The following is a 19305-nucleotide window of genomic DNA, read 5'->3' on the forward strand; positions in this document are numbered from 1 at the left end:
AACTCGTCGATCATAAACAGGCAGCACAGACGATCGGTGGAGGAAACTTTGTGACGAGAACTCGATCCATACGAAATGATCTGAACGAGAAGAGAAGAGAAGAGAAGAGAAGAGAAGGTGAGAAAGCCTCGAACCGAAGCCATCGTGCAAAGCGTAGGGGTCACGACGACGAGGCGCGGCTCGATACACCAATTGTTTGAAATAAATCGTGAAATATCGATGTTTTTAAGAATTTTCGAATGAAAAATAGATTTTATTGATCGGCCGGAGTTGCGCAATCAGGCGTTCCGTGATTTTAAGCAATATTCTATCGCGTTTGAGATTTTCGACTTTCGTCAACTTCTTTTGTTTTTCTTCTTATTTTTCGAGCGTTTTCCTCTTTTATTTCAGATTTTAGGAAATATTGCATTATCAGCGCCTTTGTTTTTAATTTTCGGATTTTAGGAAAGATTGTATCGCGTCTGAGATTTTCGATTTTCGTCACCTTTTTTTTTTTTTTCTTTTGTTTTCTCAACATTTTTCTTTTTTATTCGTCGTTAGCTCTTCGATTTAACGAAAAAACAGTTTGTTATTAAACAGTTTAACACACTTTTTCGATTTTCAACCCATCAACTCACATTCAATCCCGTTCTTCGCAATGAAGTATATATATATGCACACATATATCTATTATCTTTTAAACGGGCACTGAATAATCACTAAATTCAACATCGTTTCAGCAATTAGTGTTGCACGGGGTATTTTCTTTGAAAATATCGACGGTTCACAATCGGTTACATTCTCTTTTAAATATCATTTAACGTTTCGCCAACAACGGACACAATGGATTATAGATTATAAGAAATTGTGCGATAGAAACTTTTCAAGTATTTCTCTGTCAGAATTAAGTTCCCGGAAAACGTCTTTTCGTGGATTTTGTTATTACTTCCTTCCCTTTCTTCATTTCCCAATTTCGATACACCACAATTTATACGTACATGAAGTAGTAACTCGTTTCAACGAATATAAACGCATGAAAAATCACTTGGAGAGTTACTGGACTATTCGTTGAAGAGCAATTTGTCCGTTCTTCTTTCTTCGTATAATTCCAAATTCCAGAATTAACACAAAAGGATTACAATACCACATCGTTCAAGATTATTATTCATGTATTTTTAGCGACTGTGATATAAATTCAAAGTATCTAGTGTATTGTTGTTATTATTATTATTATTAAATTCTCACTCAATATCACTTAGAATAACGCTCAAACGTTAGAAAGGAAATGACTTATCATTATTTTCAAGTTACAATCATAAAATATGATTCACAAAAGAAGAAAGACTAAGGCCATAGAAAATTTTCAAACACTTCACTTCACTTCACTCCACTGTATCGTTAGATTTTATTTATATTTTTATGTAATAATGAAATTATAAAATTACAACGTTGCACCACTACACAGATATTTTTCTCTTTGTTATATTCGTGGAACACGAATCAAACTCAGTTCTTTAAAAAATGTTTATTCACAAAGAAGATGAGGTTTTTATTCATTGACAATTTACATTCGTTTCTTTCTTCATTATTTTCTATTATTTCAAAAATTATATTTTCAAGTCTCGGAGAGGTTTTTAACAATTTTACAACACTCGTTCGTTTATCCACATTGTATTGCAAGCGATCAACAATTACGTCACTATAAAATATTACACAAAAGGCAGGGAGAAAAAAACGAGACAAAAAAAAAAAACAATTAAACAAGCCAACGGATCACCATCGACTTTGAGGAATAGACTTTACAATCTTAAATTTTCGTGCAGTATGCACAGAGGCTCGATAATTCGCCAACGTGATTTTTCACATCATTTATATAAAGACACTTACTTATCGACTCGTAGATATTTAGTGAAAATAATGAGAAAGAAAATTTCGAGTAGAAGACACGCAGTGTGAAATTGTGAAGCTTTGACCGTTATTACGTAGTCAGAGTTAAAGCCAAAGCCGTTAACGAGAAGGGAAAAAAAACAATGCAATTTCATTAAAAACTCACGAGCAGCTAGCTTATACGTAATGACGATCACTGTCGGCTAAAGAACTTCACGATTGAGACATTACGCTCATTCGTCGCCGTCGCAAGTTTGATTTCCATGCGAAAATTGATGAGAGGATTTCGCCGTGTGCACGCGAAGAGCTGGCGTCTGAAAGCCGACGAGGCGAACGTTAAGGCGAGGCAGAATCAGTCATTTTGGCCTACGCTATGTGCAGTCCTGGATATCCTACGCGTTTCGATCGAATCGTTTGCGCATTTCATCGTTCGGTTAAACTAGCAAAGAAAAAATTCCGTAGATACGGTGTATTTGGAGAAATAAAAAATTATCCTCTGCCGCGGTGAAATATTTGATGAAATTTCAATGATCCAACACCGGCGCTTGGTGTAGGATGAATGAACTGTATCGAAAATCCTTGCCGAAAGTAATTTTTCTCAACAAAATTCTGATGGTGCCTTGATAACATCGGAACGCAATCCGCTGGTTCTGACGAATGTGAGAAAAAATGGAGGGTTACGGGATAAATTGATAACGTTGATGAAGAGTATTAGATCGCAAAAGGCTGTTAAAATTGAATTTCAATTCTAAATATGAGGTAGTTTTATTTAGAAATTCAGGAATTATTGGGAAGTAATGATTCGGTAGATCAAAGCTGGAAGAGAAAATGTAACTACATCGAATTGTTAGACAAAATACGCTCAAGTGTGTTCTTACAGGTAGGTAAAAGTATAATTCAAGAGTCAAACAGATTTACAGGATTGAAAGTAGAAACTCTACCGATCAATCAAACTGCGAAAGACTCGGGGAAACAAAATCTTTTTTCAGCCAACATCGGTCGCTTTTCACACGCTCACAAGACAAACGGAAATGAAAAAAATAACCGCACTGCTCGATTAATGTTGGAGACCTTCAAGGCGTACGCCTGACGCGCAATATAAAATATTTATAACCGATAATAATTGTAAAACCTACAGCCTCCGTCCGGAAGAAAAATCGGACAAGAAATCGAGTTCGAAGTTCGCAAGATAAGAAATGTAAACACTGAATGTTCCAGCACGGCACAATGGCAACGAAAATATCATCACAGTGGTAAACACAAAAATTAAACATCAACAATAGTAAGAACAATAACAACAACAACAACGCGATATTCCGAAGAGAATGATGCGCGTCTTATTCACCAAGTAATTCGTCACAATCCTGGCTTTGGTAAACGTTCGAAAGAATGAGGTTGAAGTTAGTGACTTTAACGTAACGAAACATCGAGAAAGAAACACAAATGCCTATTTTGCAGGCTTGGAATGACTTTGATGACGTTGAATTTGCAAAAATATAAGTATATTATTATGCTTTCTAGCGGTTCGTCGAATTTCAGACCGTGCCCCGGAGTTGCGAAACGGTAACGATTTTTACCGAAAAATGCATCGTTACACGAACGTCGCGAACTCGAGCCTCGTTATTCGGAACGTTAAGGGGGGAATCTTTGAAGGAATGACACGTTGTCGATTATCACTGGTAGGTGTGGTAAGTTTAGAGAATAAAATTCAGATTTCAGTCTACCAGTGTTACTTTACGTGAGTCGGTAGCAGGCAGTAAGGAAGGAAAGAAGGAAGACAAAAAAACGGGAAGCAGTCGATAGTTGGTCAGCAACTGCGATTCGTTGTCTGTTGTAACAGTAGCGATAGAACGGAACGTCAAACAGCCGTAGGGTACAAATGACGACATTGAAAATAATACATGAAAGACCGTCGAAAATAATGCCCGTAAAACGAAGCATGGTGGGATATATAAATAATTTCACAATTACTGCGGTAGAAAATCTCGCACCTTTACACAACTCTACGAGTCTAAACTCTGCATCACGGACCTCGGAGGCGAGAAAACCGCCTCGGAATTTCTCGGACAGCAGGCGAGGCCGTCGAGGAATCGAAATCACACTAGGTAGGTAGGTGTATTAAGCACGAACGAACGAACGAAGAAGCGTCACTACTACTCGACGTGATCACTGCCGCGTTATATTGTTTATCATTCACTCGCGAAACTGTATTGCATATCGACCGATCTCGTTGCTACAGAACAAACGCGAATTCTTGTCTCTCGCGTAGGTTAGAATTCATCCCAAGTTTTCCGTTCGGGGAAACGCGGAGCGGGAAGAAGAAGCGGTCAATAGCTTGGCGGTCGACACGTGGAGGCAGGCAGGCAGGCAGGCAGCAGTCTTAGAGGCTTCGAACACAAAATGGACGACCTGGCAAGCACGCGGGGGCCGAGCGAGCGTTCGTCGCACAAACCCGCCGCTAGGTTAGGTTCCACGATGCTCCTGTGCCGGGTGACAGCGAGTCGGACGCGTCGGTTTCCTGGATAATAACCGATACACCTCTGCGTGTTTATAGATTCTTTTTCTTCCTTATCTTTTTCTCCTTCTTTCTCCTCTATCATCCCCCTTAACCGCACGGAATTAGTACTCTGCTAGCGCGGCGTGACTTTAGCCCTTGCAGCAGTCGTGCGAGCCGTGGCCGGCACACAGGCGCAACGCGTTGGCGCGCGCGCGTACCTGTGTGTGTGTGTGTGTGTGCGTGCGTGAATGTGTGTGTGCGTGCGCGCGCGTCCATGTCGTGTGCAATTGCCTCGGTGTAAGAACGTCTCACCGCCGTCGGGTCGACGGGTAAAGGAGCGGGGGGGTTGCGCTGCGTCTCGTATTCTACTCTCTGCTTGCTGCCTGTACGCTCACCTACGTATGTGTATGCATGCATGCATACGCCTCGCCTTCTGCGTGTGCGAAAGAACGAACGGACAGCTGTACAGGAGCTCTCTGCCCATACAGCAGAATTCAACGGGTAGAGAGTAGCTCGACTCTCGGGTGCCGCACAACAGGTCGCGGCGGTCACCATTAAATTTAGGAACAGAAACGCGCAATAACTTTTCTTTTCACCTTTCGCATTATGTCTTTACTTTTTTTTTATTGTTCATCCCTTCTTTATTTTCTTTTCTCATTTTCTTTTTTTCGCATTCTACTCGAATTACCTATTCCGGGATAAAAAGATGAACCCGACCGGCCGACGGATGACAATCGAGTTTTCAAATACTTGCGGATTTTTTATGGGAAGATGGTGGAATTGAAAATTGGAGGGATCGCGAAACGCATCCAACTGATTCGCGGGCTTTATTCGATTACACTTCTTTCTAACCTGGTGACAGATGCGTCACAACAACTTTGGAATAAAGGACGCCTGGCCCCTATCTGTGACACTTATTAACGAACCATCGTGCGGAATCAACGCGATAAGAGCTGTGTTCCTCTTATCAAAATCTATCTTAGTAACGGAGGTTTTCTCACTTAATTTCGTATCACTTGAAATATAGATAGTCCTGAATGACTCACTCGGCTACTCTCGTGCAAAATTTACGCAGCCGATGTTTGACCCTCTCGGACACTGATTTCCAATACTGAAAATTATCATGGGATAGAATTTAAAGATACATTTCATCGTCACGTCGATAATTCATATCACAAAATTCCGATAAATACGGAGCTGCAATTTCGAGACCAACAGCTAACACCTATTCGCAGCAAAAAGTAAAGTACGCAAGGCTAATGGAACGAAGTGAGATAAAAGAAAACAACTTTTAACGGACTTGTTCTTCTATATACTATAGGTGCTAACGTAATGCGCGCCAATTTTCAGGATTTTGGAATAAATTTGCCATTTAATGAAACCATTTTTTTCCTACAGGGATATTCCGAGGGAAATATGTAATGTAATTGTAGCGAAGCGAAGAGGGTTTTCTACAGATGAATCTCGGGAAGTGTCGAGTCCAGTTCATGTTCCACGATTTTTCCCCATTTCGAATATCCGAGTCCACGCTTAAATCACATGTAACGCAACGATACTATTGATAGCTAATTCCACCTGATTCGAATGAATGTAACTCATTTAGCTTTGAAAAAGTTCGGTAACGTGGCGATCGATCATTGCTTTAATCCCTGCAGTCCTGTTGTAAGTTTATTTCAAGCATTCATTAAGTGTGGTGAACTTCACAAACTTGCTTGTGATAATTGCGATCTTTTTCCGTACATTACATATTACTTACAGCTAGACAGTGTTGTTTATCGACCATACGGGGAAAAAAACCTAAATTACCAAGGCTATCGAGGAGCTCTGGCGAGCAACTCATATTGCTGTAAGGCTATTGCGGTTAAGGAGTGGACGTAAATTATTTGGAAAAGATACAAAGTAACTGATTTTCCTAAATTGCTAATTACGTACCGAAACGCGTTCGACTCGTCTCTCTCGTAGAGAAGAGGAGTACGTTTATAGAAGTAAAAACAAATAGAATTGCATCGAAACTTTGAATGATAGTTTTCAACCGAAATCAATCAGTACGGGCATAATACGAACGTTATTCCGTTATACGTATACAGTGAGTGTCGGCGAATCGGGCCAAGTCGACGTGACTCTGTGCCTTGCACTAACCGCTGTGGATTGCCTCCCCCTCTCATGAGTGTCAGCGGCCCGATTCGTCGAATCTTTACGGTATAAAAATCTGCCCGTATTACGTCTATTTTGTTTTGGGAATGTAACGGTAGCACGATCAGTCGAAACGTCGTATCAAGTATTATTCTCAGAAATTCCATTTGAATGATAAAATACAGCATTCGAAACAGTCGGTCGACCTTCGCGGCATACACCGCGTCAGGTATGTATGTATCCATGATGTAGGTACACACGTGATACATATACGTAGCAAATGTTGCTTGCTTTGCTTATATAATACGACCGAAGGAGTCGAAACAAAAAGAAATTCGGGTAAAATAAATCGTACAGACTGCCTTTCTACGAAAGGCACGGATTTGTGTGCATATAATTGGGAATAACAATGCCTGCAAAACGGACGAACATGTAGTTACACGTATGAGATGTTCAAGTTCAACCAGCGAAATTGGATGAAATAGGATATATATAATTTATTAATAGACATCTATTTCAGGACAGTTTGAACCTGTTCCAAAATACCTCGTAGGAACACTGCGTAGGAAACCATTACGCGGCACGGATCTTGATCTAAACAGAGAACGTATATACAATATATACAAATGTACATACGTGCGTGCCTGCGTGCATAGGAAGGATGAAAAAATCCACGGTTTAAACCGAATTTCCTCCTCAACGATTCTCGACGAATATTAAAAACCTGAGAGATGATCCGGCGTTCATACGCGTTCGGATGCGCTCGTGCGCTTAAGCTGGCGTGTGTGGGTGTATTTTTATCGCGTACCGCTTGCGTACGCGAATCATACGCGTGTGTGTAGGTATTATATGTACGTATTGATAGGTATACATAAGTATTGATGTATCGGTAAAGCTTATATCACGCGGGGAAGACTTGGAACGGCATTTATATTTTCACCTTATGACGGTAGTTCCGGAATTCCAGTAGTAGCCGTCGCCGCCACCACACGTAGAAATCACTTAAAAATAAGCCACGGTAAACAAAGCGACGGCGCAGGCGAAGGCAAAGGTTTCAAAGTGTTTCCGAGTAGCCTTGCAGGAGTTGCACACAGTGTAAAAGGAACCACAGGCACAGGACGCGTTAAAGTCGTCGAAGAATATAATAACCACAGTCTAGTAGCACCGTTGAGAGTTCAGTTCGGTTGGTTCGGTTCGGCAGAAAGCTGCGACGAACCAACCAACTATACTACACAACACCGGATAACAACTCGGCGGCTGTTTCTTTCTCTTTTTCACGACGGGTTAGCCTTCTTCGGCCTCTTACCCGAGAGCGCGAGATTTTCGCGATTTCCAGGGTGTTCCCGAGGAAGGTGCCCGAAGTTGGGGTCGGGTTGTTTTCAGGGCCGCCAGGTTAACGTCACGCATACACCGACACAACCACACAACCATGGATGGACGGATAAACGGACGGAGGTATGGATAGACGGGCAGCACACCGAACGACCTACGGCGAGGGGCGAGGGAAAAACAGGACGGCGGGGGGAGGATCAGCGCGGTGGAACGAGGAGAGACGGAGGGGAGTTACGCCAGGCTGGCCCGACGGAAGAACGAACGGCAACGTCGCGCTTACATGGCAACGCCGCGCAAGCTCTTGCGGACGTCGTACCACATGGAAAGAGAGGGGGCGAATGGGAGGGCTGGGGTGGGGAGAAAGAGATAGAGAGAGAGAGAGAATAGACCACACGCACATGGGTGCGTGCCTGCCGAGGCTTCGTCGAAGAGAGCGGAGTGAGAAAAAGAAAGAGAGAAGGAGGAGAGAGAGAGAGAAAGCGATAGAGAGAGATAGCGGATAACTATAGTCCGGCTGAACGCAGAGGGACAAGACAGAGAGGGAGAGTGAGAGAGAAGAAGGCGCGTGCATACAGCGTACGGGAGACGCAGAGAAGCGACGAGAGACGAACGACCGAGAGGTGCGGGAAGCAGGGTGCGGATCCCGTTCTGCCGACCGAGAGAAACGTGGATCGAGCCCGATAGGACACGATGCCTCGCGTTGTGTCTGTATCATGAAAGTACGTGTGTGCGCAGGCGGGCAACTCGTGGGCGTTGGGGGGTGGACAGCTTGGGCCTTGAACTCCTTAATTTTACCTCCGTTCGAGATTCGAAACTCGAAAGGCTCGATAGGCCCGAGTCCGGACTTCGTCGTCGTCGTGGACTGCGGTAAGAAGTGCGTAGCTGAGTACGACTCGGGCTTTTATGCTGCTGCGTATCGCCCTCTCTCTCTCTCGGCCGCTCGTTCGCTCGCCAGTTTTCATTTCCGCAACGAATCGTGACCTACGCGCTCTACGTTTTTGACCACGGTACGGACAATGGGAATTGGGAACTCAGTCGTGTTTTGTTGTTTCAGCGTCGTCCGCGGCGCCTACTGCAATTCAACTTTATCTTTGGCGCCGTGAACGTAGCCGAACGTGTGTACTGTGGGGAGTTATGAGACTGGTTAATCGTACGGACACTTTAATTTTAATTAATTACTCTTTAACTACTCGTCTCAAACAGAAAATTCTAGTTTCTTATAAATCGGACGTTCGCCTCATTTATTATTGTCGTCAACAAAATACATTCTATCAAGACTTTCACATCGGTATTCAAGTTCTACGGCAACTAATAAATTTAAAATTGAAAAGTCAAAGTCTGAATTTCAATGATAACTTGGGCAGTTCTTACCGACCGAGTAGAATGTCACTTATTCTTACTATTAGAGCTTGCGCGTCACTGGCGTTAAAATATTGCTAAGATAATGCAATTATGCACTTAACGCGAAATAAGAACATCCCGAAACCTCATTGTTTCATGCGAAACTAATGCCAGAAAATTAAAATTTTTCTTGTACGTTTGTGTTCGGCACTGCACTTAGGTAGAACTAATCGTAAGCTGGCCGCGACTGTTTCAGGTCAACGATGCATAGATTTTAACAATGGCTGAAACAAGTGACTCTGAACCACTGAACGCGGTCGGTAGACTAAGTACACAACATCGTCTAATAGAAGTCGCAGAACGAACTTTTCAGGCGGAAACTTACAATTTCCGAATATTTTGAAATTCCACGTTACGTCGCTCGTGAAAAAAAATCACTGAACTCCGTATTATTAATAGTTCCGTACCACGATTTGACTAAAGCTGTGTTATCGTCGCGGAAATTGTTCTACGAGGAAAATCTTGCTCTCAAATAGCAACAAGTTCATGCGGACAAGTTTTCCGCTGCGTATAAACGCAGTATTGTTATTTGTTACACATGTATGCACATCGGTACAAATCCACGTCCTGCACTTTGTCCTCGATAGAAATTTTGGGTCTGCGTCGCAGCATTGGTTACGGTCTGGTCGACAACCTAGCAGAGCAAGATCAAAGACTTTGAAATAGTAAACAAGTAGGCTGGTTGCTTGGTTGTCGATGCGGGCGAGTGCTCGTGCGTGTGCGGATGCGTACACGCGTGTGCGTGTCGTGAGGGGTCGGGGAGGGAGAGAAGAGAGAGAAAGATATAGTTTCTGAAATGCCGGAGACCCCAGGCACCGCAGTCACTAGCCACCGACACAATGCCGTTCCTATAGAGCAGAGTTGGACAGTCACTACATCGCGTCGCGTGCATCGCATCCGTTGCAACGACTTGGTATTTTCTCTTCGTTCCATGCTCATACGTTGTCTCGTCTCATTCTTTTCGTTTACTTTCTCACTTTATCTGGAAGTTGATAAATAACATTTGACTATACGTATGCCTGTATGCTGCGTATAGTGGACAGTATCCGTCACAGATATAGCAGCGCTGTGTCTGCCTGTCGCCCAAGACCATGGACGAACACCTCATAAGACGGTGCAGGTGCTACTGGGGCATACTTGGTTTAAAAATAGCTCAAGATGTTTGTATGTGTTTAGTATACTTGCATCTAGTGAGCTTCGTTATTGGCCAGACTGTGTCGACTTATACGAATGACATTCCAAGCGACGGCATGAGCGCAAATGAAGCATGCGTTGTGTCTGACTCACCGCTATTTGCTCTCTTCCTCGTTTCATTCACGAACCGACCAACGAGTTATCCGAAGTAAAGCCCCCTGCAGCAGTCGAGTCACGTGGTTATTTTTCACATGTTGTGTATGTACACTGGTTTCCCTTTTTGGCATCCCCGTATACGCAACGAAGCGAATATTTCGTAGCAACGTACCTATGCATGTATACGCATATGTATACGTACGTCTGTCCAAATCGCAATGAAAATATACCCACAGAACTTTTTGACTTGTGCCAATCCTCCGCGGCTTACGACCTCGGCATCAAATGGTATTGATCGAATGACACTTTACGGGTACCACGCAGAACTTTGGTATAAAAAATTAAACATTACCGAGATCATAGTAGGACAAATGAAATATAATTTGACGGAACTAAGGCCATTCGGCACCATATGTATGTGTATAAATTAAAAGCAAGTCGGTGTACGTGTAACTTTCAGTACTGCCTGTCTATTTTGATCTTTGAGGCGAATGACGGAAGGTCGACTTGAAATTGAATGACTTACTTCAATCCTTAGCCATTTTCATGATAGCTATCATCGCGTATGTAACCAATGTGTACAAAAATTCTTTTCGAATTGTTATCGTGAAGTTTCCCCGCAAATGGATGCTGCATATCGCCTGCGCATTCGCCGCTGCAAAGAGAAGGGGATACGGTGATCATTGCGCAAGTGAGTTGAACGGTGTCTCAACAGTCAGAGCGAGCGTACAAATGTTCGACGATGGCTTGTTCGCATTTGAATTTAACTCATAGCCATCGCGACGTGACCCGGCTCTCCGCTAAGCCGACAGTCGACACGAATGCCCTTCTGCGCGTCCCGAATTCGTGGATTGCAGCGTGTACCCGCATACGTGCTTTTAGGGCCGGGATGCCCTTTATCGATGTGTGTATGCGTCGGTCCGAGAACAGGTTAAGCCTGTGAACCGCCCTATCCCCACCTTCGCTTGCACGAATCTGCCGAACGAACGTTGGCGGGTCACGGTACAGAGACGGAGAGAGACGCGAGGAGACAGACACGCTAAACATAAATGCATTCGACGAAGGATGTGTATCGAATAGTATGTGGATATACGAATGCATACGGATCCCGTATAGTATTCGTTTCTGCAAAGGAGAGGCTATAGAAGCACTTTGACCGCCGTTTCTTATCCCCTTATTTTCTCGCTACACCAGGAATTCTACCACCTGCGTTCAGAAAATCATGCATGTTTTACGCGCTTTTCCATGCCCGTGTTCCGTGTACAAAGTACACGTTTCTATGATTATGGGGTGAGTCGACGAATGAGCATGCGCGGGATACAGAAAAAAAAAACACTTTTAACTCCTAGGACTTAAAATTGGTCTTTTCCGTACTGCACGCATGCGGTGTCGCGAACAAATCTGATATTACGTGACCCTAACCTCAATTTCGTGCTTCGTGAAAAAACACCAAACGTACTCTTGGTAGATAAAGAATTGGCTCGCACAAGGAGACTCTCCTTCGGCTCGTATGCGGCTGACCTGTGACTCATGTTGCAAACTTACATTCAGCCCGAAAAGACCGAGTTTGCCTCCTTGTTAAACAATATACTATTATGACCTCAAATACACATTTTACTCATACTTAAAATCAATGTCCACAGATATAAGTATATTTATAAATGGAATTAACCTGGGTACGAAATTATCAACTTGAACCCAAATAGATATTATAGATAACATCTGAAATATCCGCTATTCCTTGATCGGTCTAATTTCCGAAGGAGACTATGAATATTTAGAGACCTCGAGCAATGGCACATCGTTGATAAGAGTCAATATCGCGATAATCGTAATCAGGTAGAAGAACACTGCGGGAATTCACAAAAGTTACTGATTATTCACGAGTTTGAGGAACATTTTTTTAAAGTTTAAGAGTTTCGTTAAGCTCATTTTCAGCGAATACGCGAGTTATCGTTCAGCACTCACATCTAGATCGATGAAACATGATTTTGCAACGGTGGCCTTCGATCTAAGGAGAATATTAAGTGAATTGTTGTAATGGAGTACGATAAACATGAGATACTCTGATAGAAAAGAGGACATTATTACTATAACGGTAAGGTGTACGAGCCTAGTGTACGTATGCACCTGTAAAAGGTGGGAATAACTTTATAGCCATTGCGCCGAGTCTCGACGCACGCGGCGTCGTGCCTCATTCCATTATGGCTCCTCTCCCTAATTCCTGCAGCAGGAGTACACAGACCCTGGTCCGTGGAATAGATGCATAGCATAAGCTGCAGCAAAGGCACAACGAAACAACGGCTAGCGGTGTTGGCGTGGTTAAGGAGGCCCCGAAATGGTATGGACCCTCATTGGCGTAGGAGTGACGGCGTCGCACAGAAATTTACGACAATTGTACGTTCCGAACATTCATCAATTGCAACAATCTGGAATATAAAAATCGTCAATGATTTTCAGGCGCCGGTTTAATGCCGGATTCTCTGTTCTTCGTGTTTTTTAATATTTCGTCATCATCGTTGGACCGGATCCTCACTTGGTTCCGAAAGTACAAGAGAAGCGCCACATGCTTTGGATGGTTCGCAAATGCGAGTTGACAAGGCGTGGGTAGATAATGGCGGGCTAAAATAACAATAGCGTCGATTACTTGATGGCGAATGGGTGTGGCTGCGCCATTGAGTCGTTACACACAGTGTAGAAGGTGGAAGAGGGACGGAGACATCGTTGCGAGATGTAGGCGAGCGGCGGCGCCGAGGGGCTCAGGAGGATGAACCACCTTAAAGGGGATAGATAGTACACCCAGAAAATAATCAATATACGGCTCTCTTCGCGTACACAAAATCTCGGCTGCGTACCTACGCAAATTCTTTAGCCTGCTTGCCGACGCTCAATGTTACTTGTATTATATGCATACGTCCAAGTATTTCATTCAAAGAGGACCGCAAGCTGGGAACATACGTTTTCGGTAAACCCCATCAGTGCATATATATTTTGCTGAACAAAGGTCCGTATTTTACTCGCCACGGGAAAGAAAATATTAATAATAACAGGTCGAAATTATTTGACCTGTACGAACTTCGCGATGAACGTATTGTTGTTATAAATCTCCAAAAATTTTCGTAATTATGTAAATCTGTATACTATTTTTTGAAACATACTTTTATTATCTACAACGAATTACAATTCGCACGCCGTTTGTATACCGTGAAAAATGTAATCTCTTGAACAAGTATATGTGTTCGTCTGGCATGTACGTACGAGTTGGCTTATTGAATATTTAATCGTCTAAAATAAGATTTACACAGTTATATGAGCGTTGCTTACAATAAGATTTCGTAAACTACAACTCAACCTCCGACTGTATGCTTCAAATTTTCGGTACACCATTTCGTGAGTGGTAGATTCTCAGTTCTCTGAGATGATACATCCACTGTTAAATTGAACGGGATTGGCCGGCTGAAATCAGCTATTCCGAACATTCGCTGCAGAGCGTCAAGTGCTGCAATATTTTTTGCCACTTGTACAGTTTCGCCGGTACCTTTAAAAATTGCAAAACTTTATTAAAACTTTTTCTTATACAATACCACGATACATTTTAAAGCCCCCGATTTTTCTTAATCGCAAAGAATTCCGAAATTGCAGACGCGGGAAGATAGGAGTCCAAAATATCGGCTTGAGATCCTAGACAATTTATAAATCTTTTCCAGCTAATACAACAGGTCATCAAAGGATTAATGCTAATTCCAAAGATGGTTGAATATGTACACATATTTTTAACTATTTTTATGAACACCTGAGGAAATATTCAACTCAAACTACAGGGGCCAGTATTCGATACCGATTTTCTCTCCTTTACCAGTTTATATATATATTTTCCAACTAAGTTGATATCTAAAACTATTGTGACAAGTACAAATGTAGAAAAAACAGTAGTAGGGGTACAGAACTCTCTCAGCCAAAGAAATATAGAAAAACGGCGTAGAGAACAATGGGCTAGATAGAGGTTTCAAAATGTGTTGAGAAAATTGTATAAAGTGGATCATGATAGTGAATACAAAAAATGAAGGGTGCATGGAGAGGAGAATGAAACATTGTATAACACTTTGGAATGTAGAGGACTTAGAGAAGTATTGGAAGAAAACGTCAGGTTGGATAGATGAAATAAAAAATACAGATACAAACAATGAAGAATTGTTACATCGGTATGTAGACAATTTGAAAAACCTCTATGGAGGAGACAGAAATAAGAAGAAAATGGAAGATACGCACTAATACTACTAATATTTATTTTCTGACTTACCTATACCGAGAAACTGCTGATCAGAATAAACTGCAACTTGGTAAGCAGCTAGAATTGTGTTTACTCCAGTTTGAGCAGTGAGACGAAAATCTGCAGAACCTCTTTTTTCTCTATTCAGAATAGCATCTAGTGTTTGAAACGGATGGCTAGGAGTCCAGATTGACAATATTTCTTTATCAGAAAGCGTAGCTATCAAAAAGTCACGCACAAAAAAGCTTGTGTGAACTACGTCATTGCTGCGAGCTAATGCTGCTACTAATGCAAAGAACGTATTCACTAAGGTTTCCTGCCGCACAGGATGGTCCTGTGGCAATAGAAAGGATAATTTATTACACATCATCAATTATAAGTCAAAAAAAGATAAAATAAATTAATATAAATTACTTACCTCGCTTAATATAATATCTTTAGTTCCAATCTGTACAGAAACCTTAGCCACAATCTCCTCGCTTAAAAGATAATCCTTCAGTTTCCTAAAATTTTTACAGTAAACGGATTAAATACTGTATCTGTCAGTTTTGCAAATGAAAATAAAGCTGAAGCTAGCAGCAAAACATGCTGAACTTTTTTTGAATAGGACAAACACAGTGAAAATGATAAACTTTTCATGAGATTTGATGAAATTTCGAATATTGAATTTCCTGCCTTCTTTTGAAAAATGATATCATAGTCATCTGTTGTCACTGATTGCTAGCTTTAGATTCATCAAATGACAGAGGAAATAATTCTCGCTTGCCAGTGAAAAATGATGATTGATAAATCTTAGGAGTAGATAACCATTTTATCTATGTTTTACATAGATTGATATTAAGAAATTGTCTCAATGCAAAGAGGTGACCAAAATCTATGACCATTTTTTGGGCTGCAAACAGCGATGCAATTTTGTTATATGCTTTCTTTCATAGATTCATCTGATCTAGATCTAATCTACACTGATCTTTGTCTTTCATGTTCGACATCATAGTAATCATGGTATCTCTCCATCGACCAGCCCCATTTACTTAGCACTGAATACTTGGATTCGTTCAGAATATTACAAACATAAATAAACCCTACCATATTTTATACAATATATGTTTATATCCTTACAAAATGCCTTCTTCCGGAAGTCTTGGCAGAGCTTGTCTTAAATAACGCTCAACTATTTCCGATGTTAAGCATTTTCCTTCTACTATGAGATCAGTGTTATCCTTGATGCTTAATTCTGGATTTTCAATGCCAACCTCTCTCTGCTTCTGTTCCTCTTGTGCAACGTAAGACCTATGAGTAAAAGCTTGTTGCAATAGTTCGACATCAAAATTTTCGGACAACCTTTTGTTAAATGCAAATATTTCTGCGTTATAATTCCAATCAAGGAAATTACTTCGCCGCGGCTCAGGCTGTGGTCCTAATTTGGCCTTTCGCTTGTTGATTACACGTAGTGTTGGTGCAACCCATCGTTTTATACCTCGTTCACCTGAATCATAAGATCATTTATTCTCTTTTATAAAATATTATCGAATCATTTAGAGATATATTTTATTCGGAATGCAAACTTCGTGATTGGATCATCATATTAGAAATCTACTTGCTTGTAATGCTTTTTTTCCCAACATATCATCTTATTTGATAACTTTTGGAGTAATCTAGAAGCATATAAGTGCCTACTGTGTTGTTTTTTACAGTTGCTCAAAATAAAAGTCAGTATAAGAATATAATTTGGCATACCTGTGTAGATGACCGAGGTTAATTTTTGTATGCGAATTGCTGCTCTAGCACACGTGCGTAATGAGCTCATTGTATTTGGTAATATATTGTTATACTATTTCGATAACATCAATTTGAGGTTAACTAGATTAGGTTAGGTCATAGTAAACTATTGACTTATATCATAGAGTAAGCGTTTGCCAGAGACCATCCATGCCCTGGCGTAAGTATGATACATGCTCGCTATTTGTGTGTGCCTGGAATACCAGCGCTCTCCTTAACAAAACAGGTGTTTGGAACTAATTTTCAACGGTATGCGCGTATCGATAGTCGTATGCACTGCATTATCTACTGCTTTCGTAGTGTCATATAAGCACAGATCGGTTATTGACATGATTTAATGTGCAAATTGAAAGCGCCAAATCCGTAAGCTAAATACAAAAGCCATGGCACACATTCGCATTATTTGCTGAACTTTAGCAAGTGCGTATGCTACTGCAGGTAGCTTACCCATGCCGTTAACCCCGCGAAAACTGCAGCCGGAGTAATATGAGCGAGATATATACTCGGGATATTCCGTCTCTCTCACTCTGCACTTGACTGGCTGAGGGGAAACATATCGACCAATCAAGTGTAGAGCGAGAAAGATAGGTTATAACGGGCATATAGCTCGCTCTCTCTCACTTTTCTGCAACACTCTGTACATACAAAGCAGGAAGTAGGAGGGAAGGGGACGTAACTCAACCCTGTGCGCCGACAAAAAGTGGGCACGATATCGGCGCAGAGTCAATAGTACCGATTTCCTCCACTCACCGTGTTCGTGTTTACGGTCGTTTGAAATATACATATGTTGTAAACAAACAACTGCTCGCCGGTCAGTATTCCAGTAACCTCTCCGTAATTACTTTATTCTTGCTCGGAGTTCGGATCCGTACTACTCACTGATATACATGCAATTTTCCTCTCTCTCTCTCTCTAGCTATTCCTTTTTCGTATGCAGATTTTGACAACAAAGGATTATCTTTTATTAGTTGTATAGTGTAAATTCGTGGAACACAGCTGTAGAAAAGTGTCTAACTTATAAGCTAGAATAAGACTGACTTTATTGATTAATTCGAAAAGGTGCCGAGAGAGCGCTACCTAACAGCAATAAGGATCCCTGGTATTCGGTACGGTCCATGATTGCATCCGTCAGACTTCGCTTTAATGGTTAACCGAAATTGTTTATGGCCGCCTAAATCTTAAAGCCAGAAAGGTCGTCTGCGTGGTTCCTCCTCAAAATGGCATCGCTGTGTGGAAGGATTCTTCTCCAAGTTTCTCGTCGCTCAATCAACACATCAGTAAGATGTGGTACCAAAGGTAACACAGGAGAACTCATTATTCAAAACTTGAAAAAAAGCACCACGATTTTCCGATTATTCCTATGGCAGTATATTACGTAACGTTCATCTTGAGCAGAGCACTTGTGTGCTTCCGCATGAAAGAGTATTAGTCCTTAGGATTCTCGTTGAAAATTTGACGTTTAAATATGTTATCCCGTCAGTTCCAGAAATGGCAGACCCCCTGGACCACGCAACTGGTTTGGAAAAAAAAGAGCTACTCGCTCGTGCTGCTGGCAATGATGTACGTACACAGTAGGTTGCAATCAGTATGGTGAAATATCAAATTTTTCATAAAATCGCATCCCAGTTCTGATGACTAAAATTTTCATTCGTTAATTGATTTTTCCGGCAAAGAAATACCTTTCCTTAAGTCAAATACGAATCATCCTTATGCTTCAATAGCTTTCATCATTTGTCACACTTATGTTCGGATCGCATGACAACTTATAATTGTATTATGAAACTGGTTCATTGTAAATACTTTTATTCAAATATAAGGCCAACCTTTGCTCAAGCTCTTTAAATTCTACTATATTACTATACTATTTGTCATACTGAAAACTTTGAATTTATAAAAATGTTTATCTAATATATTTATATACAAATTGTTAGTAAACTTCGAATATTTCCTCCATAACATGTACGTTCATTATTTTAATTACGTACAAATGACAGTAGTGCTAAACACATTTATTTTTACATCAGGATCCATTTGACATGAAAGTAATCAAGCGTGGACCAGGAACTAAAGATTGTCCAAATGAGGTACCTAGTGCATTTGACAGCCGACTGGTTGGATGTATTTGCGAAGAGGATGCAACTTCAATAAACTGGATGTGGCTGCACCAAGGTTCCCCTCGTCGTTGCGAATGTGGCCACTGGTTCAAATTGATTGAGAAAACTCCTTTATAAATATAAACGCAGGTTAAGCTAGTCGAATGTTTGAAACATCTACCTAGAATTAATATTATGTTAGAAAATCGAGGAGTTTGGCTTTATTTATCATCCAACTATGCTCCCAATTTTTCCTACCAAGCGATACACAAGTTGCTAAAAATCCAATATTATTACGCGGTAAGTTGCAAAAATATTCAATCACATTTAATTTTGATGTAAATATAATTTAATCGTAAATAAATACGAAATTAGAAGCTGCCCATCACAATTATTATTTACAGCACTTTGTTTCAATCCTGTGATGGATTCTTGATCAATTAAAACACCTGAAATCAAGACACAAAGTTTCACAAAACCCACTATTGTATTTCATGTGATACATTCCTAACCAGAAATTTACACGCATAGTGTAAGTACATGCATATATATAAATTATGAAGTAAATAACAAAAATAACCCGAAGTCCTAACAATTTAAAATTATTAAATAAAAATGGTATAAAAGTTTTATCACATGCCACG

At 41.1% G+C, this 19305-nt stretch overlaps 3 protein-coding genes across 3 annotated transcripts in view; 1 reads left to right on the plus strand and 2 right to left on the minus strand.

Moving 5' to 3' along the window:
- The window catches only part of LOC124176703, an 81107-nt gene extending 76594 nt beyond the window's left edge, over window positions 1-4513 (minus strand). Inside the window, exon 1 of the mRNA XM_046558294.1 lies at window positions 3858-4513. The gene's annotated coding sequence lies outside the window, so the exon portion shown is untranslated. The remainder of the gene's footprint in view (window positions 1-3857) is intronic.
- Window positions 4514-13660: 9147 nt separating this feature from the next.
- LOC124176706 (39S ribosomal protein L44, mitochondrial) lies at window positions 13661-16727 on the minus strand. Its single transcript, XM_046558299.1, has 5 exons — window positions 16527-16727; window positions 15909-16275; window positions 15208-15292; window positions 14820-15123; window positions 13661-14057 (listed from the first exon to the last, which is right to left on the minus strand). The coding sequence occupies exons 1-5, from the start codon at window positions 16594-16596 to the stop codon at window positions 13867-13869; spliced, it is 1017 nt and encodes a 338-aa protein (XP_046414255.1). The 5' UTR covers window positions 16597-16727; the 3' UTR covers window positions 13661-13866.
- Window positions 16728-17703: 976 nt separating this feature from the next.
- LOC124174712 (cytochrome c oxidase subunit 5B, mitochondrial-like) lies at window positions 17704-18871 on the plus strand. The gene is made up of 3 exons (XM_046554118.1): window positions 17704-17864; window positions 18049-18128; window positions 18593-18871. The coding sequence occupies exons 1-3, from the start codon at window positions 17786-17788 to the stop codon at window positions 18797-18799; spliced, it is 366 nt and encodes a 121-aa protein (XP_046410074.1). The 5' UTR covers window positions 17704-17785; the 3' UTR covers window positions 18800-18871.
- Window positions 18872-19305: the final 434 nt, after the last annotated feature.

Source organism: Neodiprion fabricii, chromosome 2, assembly GCF_021155785.1.
Source record: "Neodiprion fabricii isolate iyNeoFabr1 chromosome 2, iyNeoFabr1.1, whole genome shotgun sequence".
Taxonomy (NCBI): domain Eukaryota; kingdom Metazoa; phylum Arthropoda; class Insecta; order Hymenoptera; family Diprionidae; genus Neodiprion; species Neodiprion fabricii.

What these genes read in the sequence shown, in the direction of transcription:
- LOC124174712 (XM_046554118.1), top strand. Translation starts at nt 17,786, where the DNA reads ATGGCATCGCTGTGTGGAAGGATTCTTCTCCAAGTTTCTCGTCGCTCA. An exon ending in AGTAAGATGTGGTACCAAAG is followed by an intron (nt 17,865 to 18,048) that starts GTAACACAGGAG and finishes TTATCCCGTCAG; the next exon opens with TTCCAGAAATGGCAGACCCC. An exon ending in CTCGTGCTGCTGGCAATGAT is followed by an intron (nt 18,129 to 18,592) that starts GTACGTACACAG and finishes TTTTTACATCAG; the next exon opens with GATCCATTTGACATGAAAGT.
- LOC124176706 (XM_046558299.1), bottom strand. Translation starts at nt 16,596, where the DNA reads ATGAGCTCATTACGCACGTGTGCTAGAGCAGCAATTCGCATACAAAAA. An exon ending in AACCTCGGTCATCTACACAG is followed by an intron (nt 16,276 to 16,526) that starts GTATGCCAAATT and finishes CTTATGATTCAG; the next exon opens with GTGAACGAGGTATAAAACGA. An exon ending in TCAGCAGTTTCTCGGTATAG is followed by an intron (nt 14,058 to 14,819) that starts GTAAGTCAGAAA and finishes CAATTTTTAAAG; the next exon opens with GTACCGGCGAAACTGTACAA.